The sequence below is a fragment of the Bactrocera latifrons genome, unplaced genomic scaffold, assembly GCF_001853355.1.
Source record: "Bactrocera latifrons isolate USDA-ARS-PBARC rearing strain unplaced genomic scaffold, ASM185335v1 scaffold_91, whole genome shotgun sequence".
NCBI classification, from domain to species: Eukaryota; Metazoa; Arthropoda; class Insecta; order Diptera; family Tephritidae; genus Bactrocera; species Bactrocera latifrons.
The window spans coordinates 1,012,770-1,024,513 of NW_017537612.1; the positions used below are offsets into that span (position 1 = coordinate 1,012,770).

The 11,744-nt window shown below is 34.6% G+C and overlaps 1 protein-coding gene across 8 annotated transcripts in view; it reads right to left on the reverse strand.

Annotated features, from left to right (window-relative positions):
- Positions 1 to 11,744, reverse strand: part of LOC108977579 — a 22,609-nt gene that overhangs the window by 1,355 nt on the left and 9,510 nt on the right. For 2 of the 8 annotated variants that reach the window (XM_018947312.1, XM_018947313.1), the window contains exons 2-6: positions 6,688 to 6,753; positions 4,416 to 4,706; positions 3,580 to 4,326; positions 2,127 to 2,256; positions 479 to 664 (exon numbers count right to left, since the gene is read on the reverse strand). In XM_018947312.1, the coding sequence (XP_018802857.1) occupies positions 479 to 664; positions 2,127 to 2,256; positions 3,580 to 4,326; positions 4,416 to 4,706; positions 6,688 to 6,692 (1,359 nt within the window). In that variant the 5' untranslated portion in view covers positions 6,693 to 6,753. Of the gene's footprint in view, positions 1 to 478; positions 665 to 2,126; positions 2,257 to 3,579; positions 4,327 to 4,415; positions 6,308 to 6,687; positions 6,754 to 11,744 lie in introns of all 8 variants that reach the window. The other 6 variants (XM_018947314.1, XM_018947316.1, XM_018947315.1 and 3 more) reach the window with 4 other exon arrangements.

Below are 11,744 nucleotides of genomic sequence, written 5' to 3' on the forward strand. Positions count from 1 at the left end.
AGTTGGAAATTAAAAATTGAAATATTTTTTTTTTATTTAAAATTTAAAGTAAGAAGTAAAAAAATATTATTATCTTTAAATTAAATGTAAATAAGGCAAATATTACTAAGCTGTGTCGATATTTTTATTAAAAAGGAGCTTTCATTTTCAAAATATATCCAAAATAGAAACACGCAAACACAAAAAATTTAACTTTTGAAACGATTTTTGTTTTTGGTTGTTAAATTGTAAACTTGAGATAAACATTTTTCTTTACTTAATCAATTCAATATTAAAAATTAAATTTTTTTCTGATTTTTGTAATTAAATTTTTTTCACTTCCAAATTTGGATTAATAATTTGAAATCTATTTTTGAAAAAATTTTTGGGATTCACTTTTTTCAATCTCAAATATTGGATGATTAATTTTAAAACTATTTTCGATTAATATTTTTGGGATTAAAAATTAAAAAAAAAAAATGTATGTCTTCAAATCTACCTGATTGAAAACGGAACGTTCAATTTCTCCGACCGGAAATGTTTCAACTGTCTCTTGCAAATGTGTGCGCACCGAACGATCCAAGGCCAGCGTACTCTCACTCGATGAGTCCAAGGCGCAATTCAATATCCGACGCACTTCAATCACTTTCCTCTCGCGCATAGCATGGCACAGACGAAATGACAACTGAAAGGCATACAAAACTTCTCAATTATCAGTGGAAATATTATTTTCAGTTAATTATGATTATTATTGTGTTGTGATTGTAATTTTGTTCTGAAGTGTCGAAGCAGTCGAAGCAAATTACTCAATAGTACTGTATTGAGTTGATAAAATGATGATTAGCTGAGACTGTTAACCAAAACACCTGAGCATGATCATTATCATATTTATTGAAATCATATTTTTTGGTTTCTTTAGGTATATGTTCAGCTAATGTGTCCATTTGTGCTTAACCATAACGCTTTTCAAGTGCCGCTAAAAAAATTATAATAATGAAGCAAAATAACTTGTAGACCAAACTGCCATCCATCATCGAATTTCTATCAGTTTCTTTAGGGCAAAATCGGCTGTTGCAAATTTCACACATAATTTTTTTTTTTTTTTCCAAAGGCCGGATAATAGGAGCATGCCTGAAGGCGTTCAAAATCACTTTCTACTACAGTCAGCCATCCACAGGTATTTTTGTTATTTTTGATATTTTTAGCTGTTATAATTCACTATAATTAAGCGATTTGATTTCGCAACTTGCCACAGTCAATGGGTTAGCACTTGAATATTTCATTATGATTATAGCATGTTATTTCATATAATTTGGTTAATAATAAGCATTTTAAAAAATGGAGCGATTGATGAAAGCAAAAGTGTTAATCGTCAACAAGCTTTCTTTAATCGGCAGATAACTTGTTGGTGTTTTTGGTTTGTAAAGTACACGACTTATTCGTTTTCATAGTAGTCGAAGAACTATATTTGAGTGTCTATTTGATTGATTATATGTTTGTGTGTGTAAGCAAATAATGCGCAAATCGAACAATCAACTGATATGCATGTAAAACCAACTGACCAAAATTGACCCGGACTGACAAAACTGTACACCATTTTCAAGTATTTTAATTAAAATCTTTATTATGGATTTCAAAATAGGCTCCCGGCCAATATAAGCAAAATAATTTTTTTTTTTTGCACTTGCTATGAACTTTGGCTTGGATGGTCTCCAGTGAAGACCATTAAGCAATAATTTTGGTTTTCTTCGTTTCATCTCATTTTTAGAGAAATTTCCAAGACAATGTTCTAGTCTAAATCAGTATTAAAAAAGATATCAATCTAGGAGAGAATGCTTACTGATCCAGTTTACCCGGATAGTTTTCGAGTCAAATTTGATCATATGATAAACTGGCATAATAAATTATTATTATAGATATATATATTATAGAGATATCAACAGACAATTGTAACACTAAAATAATATATTACTAAGTTCTCTCCTATTGAATACAAATGGAGAAATATTATAACTCCTTATGGAAACACCGTTTGAAGAGAACTCAGACCTCAAATTGAGCAAGTGGAGAAGCGGCGAATTGTAGGCGTCAAATAACCGTTAAAAGTATATAATTTATTATGCTTGTACCATATATCTGAAACTTACCACAATTATCGAGAAGAGTATTTTCGCCTTCAAATTTTGAACATGTCTCAGCTGCGGCAAGCCATCCAAAGCCTCCAAAGTGTCTGCTCGGTTCTCCAAATATAGCGTGCGATATTGAGTTACCATTTCACTGCAAATAAATTTGAATAAGAAATTTGTGGATGAATTTCAGAATACCAAGATATATAGGGTGTTCCAAAATTAACGCAAGATTTCAATTTGCGCCATTTCAAAATATCTTCACAGTTGAGTTCCGCATAGCTCAGCTATCTAATACTACACACGAAAGGAAACGAAAGCGCCGACACGCTCCCATTCTACCTATAATGGTTCTAGGGTGTTTTCCTTGCTAGCTCATAGAATATCCTACGTTAGATATCCTACGTTTTTTTTGTGGCTTGGCACCCATGTCAGTCTTATCACAAAGACACTCGAAGCTATTGATAGCGTGGTTAGGTACAAAATGACCAACCCTGAATGAACTGTTAATGAGTTGGTATCGCCGCTCTGTTGTCTAATGGTCACTTTTGTGAAGGAGGCTGCACTGCGGTTCAGTAAATCTACCGCTACCTTAATGGCTGCAATTTCGCCTTGGAAAAAACTGCAATAGTCAGGAAGTCACAAGCTGGAGTTGATAAAGAGCTCCTGACAGCAAACGCCTTTACCACATTTCCTCACAAACATTGAAGCATACGTAAAGAAGCTCACTGCTCTCTACTCGAACGATTCCTTCCCAATAACTACTTCGCCGGTAAATGGGCAGAGAAGGAGCCGTCAGAGTTCGGTTTGACCCCTCCATGATCCCAGTGATCCGGTATGAAGTCAAAGTGTGTAAGGATTTCCGAGTGCTCAGACACGTGTTTTTTAGGAATCCAGATTCTCTGAGTTAATGATAGATTATTCATCATTCTTTTAATTGAGGTAATACTATTGTACAAGCCACTAGAGAAGTATGTAGCTTATAGCGGTTTCGCATTACCCTGTATCGTGGGATCGTGGAACTCCGCTGGACTATATTTTGTGTGGTTATGCGAAGTCGCTTGTCTAAGCCGATATGCCTGATAAGATAAGAGAATATATGGCACTTTATTGCTTAAGAGCCAGCCGCGCGATGAGTTGCCCGAAATGGTTCTAAAACTAAAATGGCAAACCTTCCCAAATAGAAAAACTAAATTCTTGGCTACGTTTTATTTCTTTTTGAAAACAACGTGTCTAAATAAACACCCTTTACATTAAATAAGGTCAAATATACGTCTTGCAGCTTTCGTGCCTTATAAGGTCAACATTAGATTAATTTGTGTCAGTAATGATTTGCACGTTGAGTACGCAAAATCATTGTCAATTACTTGGGAACTTTTCGGCAGGCCACCCACACATAATGACCCAAATATGCCGATACAAAAAAATAAAATAAATAACTTTCACCACATTTGTGGCATGTTTCTTGCCTTACCTCGTTTCTTCGCTATTCGAATCATCCGAATGATAGCCATCACTGCTGTTACTACTGTTGCTACCTTTACAAATGGCAGTCGGACTTGTCGGTAGGCTTTCGGGACCCATAAGCTGTAGCACAGCTTCGCAGCCTTGCGCGAAGTTCATTAATAAACCGGCCGCCGGGCGTTTCTCTATACAAGCCTTACCATCTAAACGTTTTACTTGGCCCACACACTTCAACACCTCTTTGTCATTCTCCACACGCTGACTAAGATTCTCGACAAGACACGCCAGCTGCTTTAAGGCCGGCTTATCCAACATGGTGAGCAGGGTTTTGTTCTCGATCAGTCTTTGTTGTATGTCACCGTAGTTGATGGCTAGTAGGCGTTGATGGGAGGAATGTGCTGGATCTTGATGCGCGGTCACCATGCTCAGCTCTTCCAATTTGTGTATGGCCATTTTGTATATATCCAAATGTCTTTGTAACTCGGTCTTGAGCGCATGATGCAGTGATATTAGCTGTCCGGTGGCGTCTGTGGTTAAACCGTGCACACCCAAACCTTGTACAGCGTTATCGAAGGATTTTCGCCGCTCGCGCAGTGTCTGACGCAAACTGGGTTCATACTGAGCTATGGCCTGTGTAAGCTTCGCGCAACGTTGCCGCACACCTGACTCGTGAGGATATGAAAAGAGGCGCACCAGCTGCCAAACAACTGATTCTATGGGCACATCCGGTTTTGGTGAGGGATTGACGGTAATTAATCTGTAAACAGCCAAGAGATTATTATTAAAACATAGCCACCTTTAAAAAATATTTACAAAATTTAATGCTTCTTCAATTTTAGATTTTACCTTGTGAAAAATGACTCCAACAGATAGGCGCTGTGCGGTAAATGTTCTAGCAGCAAGTCGATGGGCAACTCTGCGATGACTGAACGCAAAACGGATGGTCCCAGTCGACCCACAACACCTGCCGCCTCTCTATATTGACGTCCCTCGGAGAGCAACATTAAACGTCGCAATACTTGTCTGGGACTGGTGAGAAATTCGCGACCATCACGTGGTGGACCACGTATACGTTCACGACTATCGACCATTGTATCATTCACCGATTCCTGATGATTCTTCAGTAATATCTGTCGTCTGCGTGGAATTTTTATAAGTGTTCGATTTTGATTTTGTTTAGTTTGTGTGCTTCAGTGTGTTTTTGCGACAGATGAGCTGATGTGATGACTTGAATAATACAGGTGGGACACAGGTGGAAATGTGGAGAGTTAGTCTATGGCATAAGTTATCTATGAACATATGTATGTATACAGTGTATGTAAAAGGTGGTCCATATAGTAACTTTTATTATGCATACCCCTAAAGTTCTAGTAAGAATAAATTCACAACTTTTTTAATAGATGGCTTTAATAATCTGTATCTCGCGATAGAGTTAAGCTGAAAAAATAAGATTTCATACTTAAATACTTCTCAGATAGTTTTGTGATTGCTTGACTCGGAATTGTCGGAGTAAAGAGAAATACACCAAAAATCATTTAGTACTATTTAAATAAGGCTTTATGGAATAAAGAAGCTTGATGTATGGAAGTTACACGAGTTAACGCAATGATAAAAATATGCGAATATGAAAACGTAACAAAGCCGATCCATTTCTGAAGCAGATGGTTACTTCGTCCGCTGGAAGAAAGCAGTCGATCTCCCTTGGCTAAAAGAGGAGAAATTGCTCTTGCAGAGTCTCATCGAATGCTTGTCGAGGCATATAGTGATCATACTCTATTTGAAGCAACATGCAAAAGATGGTTGCAACAGTCAGAGTTAATGATTTTCAAGTGAGAAATGGTGAACGTGCAAGATCACCAAAAAAAGTTTGAAGAAGTTGAAATGCAAGCAATTTTGGATGAATACGATACTTCGAGTTAAAGTAAATGTTGCACAGCAAAGATTTTCAGACCGTTTGAAAACTATGGGAATGATCCAAAAGTGTGGTAAGTGGGTGTCACATGAAAGATGAATGGAAAACACTTCACTGTGAAAATTTGCTTCAAAGACACGAAAGAAAACCAGTTTTTCAACGAATTGTCAATGGCGATGAAAAATTAATTTATTTAAGAAATCCTGAACGGAAGAAAATCCTGGGAAAACCATCAACATCGACTACAAAAACAGGTCGATACGTTAAGAAGGCAATGCGCTGTGTTTGGTGATATATCATGAGCTTGTAAAATCTGATAAAAATGCTACAAGATTTAAGGGGTTATATACATACATATATATTTAAGAACACAAACAGAAAATTTCATATCGTTCCGGTGAATATTTTCGAAGTTTCAAATGCGTTTCAAGCGCTTGGAAGTACAGGGCCAAACTCTAACTCTTCTCAAAATGGTGTTTTCATAGTTGGTGGCCAACATTACTCGAAAACGGTTAAGTTTATCAGTCTCACATTTTACATGAGCTTCTAAAATATATATTTTAGTAATTAATCGAAGATTTTTTCTCACCAATAAATATTTTTTTATAAACATTTTATGGCCGAAATTTTGTTCAAAAATCGATGTTTTTATGCGAAACGGTCATTTTGTTAATACATTTTATGCTTATCCCTTCGATTGTCTTTACTAGATTTAACATTACGAAATCTGCTTGGTTTTTTAATTACAGAGGATCCAGTTCAGAGATATAGTGGTCACCGCAAAACGTTGCTTTTGAGAAAAGCTCCTTTATATCAGCTGTAGTTCCTTTCAAATAAATATAATTAGTAATACTAAGTCTAAGAATACAGTTAAAAGATGCCGTAATAAACAATATGTACATATTTTTGAATCAATAAATTGAAAAGTTTTCTCAGAAAGAATTCTGGAAAAGTAGCTTTTATCGGCCTTCTAAATACATATAACACTCTCTCCCGACTATTTCAACAATATACTGAAATCTTTTGCATTGAAAACAACCAAGTATATGGACCACCCTGTAGGTAAGTGCGGACCTCAAACTGAACTATCAAAATCAAGTTCTTGCTTAAAGAACTTTTTATTAGTAAAAGTTAATACGGCGTGGGTGCAAACTTAGTTAACATCTTCTCACATTTATTACAAAATTATTGTTTTTACAAACTTACAGCATTTTAACTCTTCAAGCGCACATAAAATTGGAAAACACTTAGCTTCTGGTGCATATAACAGCTCTGAAATTCATAAGAAAATAGTGTTTATTTTATATGGTATCAACTAAATTTAATTAAACATAATGAGCAATGCACTTAGACTGCTTTACAAGCTTAAATAAACGCGATAATTATTTCGGTATAGAAATGAATTTCATTTAGTGCAAATATTTTTCTGAAAACCTCAGACATTTTAATTTTATGACGCTCAAACACATTGAGCTCGCAAATAAATACGACCAAATAACTACAGCTGTCACTCGCACTTTCACCTGCATGTCATGAGCAGGTCTGACAGACGATCACTTTTATAAATATWTATATATGTACATATGTATGTAAGTTTGTTTGCATATATGTCTGTGCATAGGTGCGGTTATAAATATTTACGCACTTGCATAAACAGACACAACTAAGTGTAAGTGAATTGATGTTGGCAAGCAAGTCTTCGCGCCAAATTCTCAGCATATCTCATAAAAGTATGCCTCTGGGAGATTTTGATTTACAAGCAATTGTATGTGCTTTCGAAAATTGTAACCACAAAAATTGCATTTCATTCATTAATTATGCTTTCGACGCTGAGCAGCCATTGCATTCGTTAAGTGGAAGTGAGTTTGCGAATTTGCGGATATAAAATATATATTCAACAAGTAAGGAAGCGCTAAGTTAGCGTGTCACCGAACATTTTATACTCTCGCATGACAAGTTTTATCAAGATATCTCAATTTTTACGCAAGTTACAGCTGCACGGACGGATAGACAGACATCCGGATTTCAACTCTACTCGGCACCCTTATCACTTTTTTATATGTAACCATATATCTGACGATATATACCGTTATTAGCAACTTTATTGCGAGAGTATAAAAATGAAGCCCTCTGAATTACATGAAAATATCTGAGAGATTTTGCGATATTTTCGGTGAAAAATTAGGTTAGATTAGGCACTGAGTTCTTCGTATTCGATATCAGGGGCCTTGAAAAGTTGTAGTATATAGTTATAGTTCGATCACGCCAATTTTTCCACAAGGGATACCTCAGTTCAAATACCGTATTTGTGTAAAGTTTTATTCCGCTATCATCATTGGTTCCTAATGTATATATTATACAGAGAAGGCATCAGATGGAATTCAAAATAGCGATACATTGGAAGAAGGCGTGGTTGTGAACCGATTTCACCCATATTTCGTACATGGCATCAGGGTGTTAAGAAACTATTATGTGCCGAATTTCATTGAAGTCGGTTGAGTACTTCCTGAGATATGGTTTTTGGTCCATAAGTGGGAGAAGCCATGCCCATTTTTAATTTTTAAAGAAAGCCTGCGTGCAGCTTCTTTCTGATATTTCTTCCGTAAAATCTAGTGTTTCTGACGTTTTTTGTTAGTCGGTTAACGCACTTTTAGTGATTTTCAACATAACCTTTGTAGGGAGGTGGGCGTGGTTATTATCTGATATCTTCCATTTTTAAACTGTATATGGGAATGCCTAAGAAAAACGACTCTATACAGTTTGGTTGACATAGCTATAGTAGTTATCGAGATATGTACAAAAAAGTTAGTAGGGGCCGGGGCCACGTCCACTTTTCTAAAAAAATTACGTCCAAATATGCCCCTCCCTAGTTCGATCCTTTGTGCCAAATTTCATTTTAATATCTTTATTTACGGCTTAGTTATGACATTTTATAGGTTTTCGGTTTCTGCCATTTTGTGGGCGTGGCAGTGGGCCGATTTTGCCCATCTTCGAACTTAACCTTCTWATGGAGCCAAGAAATACGTGTAACAAGTTTCATCATGATATCTCAATTTTTACTCAAGTTACAGCTTGCACGGACGGACGGACAGACAGACATCCGGATTTCAACTCTACTCGTCACCCTGATCACTTTGGTATATATAACCCTATATCTGACTCTTTTAGTTTTAGGACTTACAAACAACCGTTATGTGAACAAAACTATAATACTCTCTTTAGCAACTTTGTTGCGAAAGTATAAAAATTTCCACACAAGAACTTGATTCCGATCGTTCAGTTTGTATAGCAGCTATTGTCTATAGTGATCCGATCTGAATACTTTTTGCGGAGATTGTACCGTTGCTTTAGAAAATAATTCTTGCCAAATTTCGTGCAGATATCTCGTCAACTAAAAAAGTTGTCCGTACAAGAACTTAATATTGAACGTTCAATTTGTATGACATCTAAAGTATATGCTAAAGTGGTCCGATATCGGCTATTACGAGCAGCTTCTTGAATAAACGAGGATGTGTATTAAATTTCATATTGATATTTCACAAACTGCAGGAATAGTTCGCATATATACAGACGGACATGGCTAAATAGACAGCCCTTCACATGTTGATCCGGCGATGTTTCCTTCTGGGTGGTACGAACTTCCTGGCAAACTTAAATTTACCTGTTCATGGTACGGTATATGGTATGAATTCATATGATTTTTCAAAAAAAAAAACAAAAAAAAGAAAAAAAAAAAAACAATTGAATATCATTCCGTTCGACTGGAAAATGCAACAAAGTCGCGTGATTTATAATTATAGGTGGTTGCATTTCCTAGAAATCGAGTTAGTAGCATTGCATAAATTATATTTTATTTTTGTTTTTATAAGTGTTGTTGTACCATTCGACTTATTAGCGTAGTTGGCCTAACTTTCAGCCTTCAAATGTTAAGGTTTATTTCAAAGATATGCCAATAATAATTACAATGTGAGCATATGTATATTATATAAACCGGAAAAAAGGCAAAGTTAAATATGAGGAAATTCCAGTACAAAATTGCATTTAAAGGCTAAGTTTATAATACCAAATAAGGTAGGAATTATTCATATTGTTATGCCGTTATATTAAAAATAACATACCTACTTGGAGGAAGTAGAATAATGTTATCTATTTTCAGCATCAGGACTCACTGTTATCAGAAAAAGATACCCTCTAAATTTCGTTAAGATATCTTATAGATTGTTAAATTTTATGCCAAAAAATCAGATATAGGAAAAGAGGTTATGAAAATCGATATTTAGGCTACTACCTACTTCCTACATAACACAATTTGAAATTCCATCTAATTCTTTCACTTTCTAGTATACAAATTAAGAGCCAATCAATTTACCCGGATCAAACTTTATTGCCAAAATTTTTTCAAATTTGGAATAAAAGTGGATGAAAACACTCCAGCTCTGGGAGTATTCGACGCAGTACACACCGGAGGAAGCAAAGAAAGAGGTAGACCTCCACTCCGTTGGAAAAACGAGGTGAAGAAGGACCTTGCCATATTTGGATTCTCCAATTGGCGTCAAACCGCAAAAAGGAAGAACGACTGGCTCGCTGTTGTAAACTCGGTTATAACCGCTAATAAAGAAGAAGAAGCAACATGTTGCAAGAGTAAAAATATATAAAACTGTGAGGTGGAGGACCTTTCCAGAGAGAGTACCTTCATTATTTTTATTTTTTTCAATTTCAATAAACAATATATGTGTTCAACTAAATTGTCGCAAACAAAAGACTCAAACAATGAACTTTTACTCATAGCGAGTCTATTAACGAACGGAACACGCAACGAAAATAAACTTGAAAAACGCTTATATTTAAAAAATTAAGTGAAAATGCTTTATTTTCTTGAAATTTATTTCAATGAAAGTTAGTTAATAAAATAAGGCTTTGGTGGTGTTTGTCACATTTAACTAAAATAGTTATTACATTCACTTGCAAAAGTAATGTGCTTTTAGGTAATTACAGAGGCTTTTCAATACAAAGTGAATTTCTGAAAAATTTCAACTAGAAAATGAATTGTGACGGTTTAATAAAAAATAGTGTATTTTCTTGTAAGTTACTTGGTGTTAGCTGTAATATAAATTTCTTTCGCTTTTAACCTCAACAAATCCCGAAAAATTAAAGAAAAAACTAGAACAATAAACTTTTATTGTGTGCGTTGCGAATTGTTTCCGGCAAAGGAGAGCGATAGGTAGTCTCAAAATGCAATTAATACATGAAAATGTCCAAATGGGTCAATACAAGATTTCATAATTCGTGACCGTTTACATTGAAACCAAAACTAGAGCAACTAACAAACAAAAAAGGCGTGAAAGAAATTATTGTTTATGCTACATATGATGTTCCTAATACCATTTATTGAACAAATAGCATACAAAATTAAGAAAAAATTAAAAGAAAAAGAAATTTTCTTGAAAAAAAAAATGGATTAAAAATTTTGATACTTAGCTTTAGTAAAACAATAAATTTATAAAGTTTAAGTAAAATTATATTATTTAATCAACATAAGCAGTTTTTAAACTAACGAGTATAATAAAAGACAAATGATTTATTGTTAAAACATAATTAAGTACATAATGTTTGTGTAAATAGTATATAACCAAGATATAGCCTATAAAAACACAGAGATTATGAGCATCATACACTTACATACATGTGTATATCTTATTTGTTAGAATATTTAATTAAGTTATCTCAGCATTGGGTAATTATGTTTCTTTTATTACCTTTTTATTTTTTTTATATTTAAGTAAAAATATATGTATGTGCTTACACGTATATTTATTTGCTTAGTTTTTGAAGTTCATATTTGCTTGTTAGTATTATGTAAAATGTTGGCTTGTGTGTGTTTGTTTGCTTGTACGGTTATAATCTTCTGTCAGTTATTTAAATACCTCATCTATGACAAATACTCATGTGTATGAATGCTGCAAAGCGTAGAAGGGGAAAGAAGAATATTAAATAAATCAAAACAAACGGTGTTTGCGGTGGAAATGGAATTCTAGAAAACCGTAAAAGTGCGTTGATGGTTTAATGAACTTTTCCATGGCACTATGAAAGCAAACATGAACTGTGCGTACGCACCACAAGCAAGTCGTAAGCGTGAATAACGCGTTTGGTTGCAGACTAGAAAAAGTAAAACTCCTAAACGCTAGCTTATGGAGGAATGTCATGTAATACAATTTTATTGAAGCATAAATAAAAAATAATAATTAATTGAAAAAAAAAAAAAA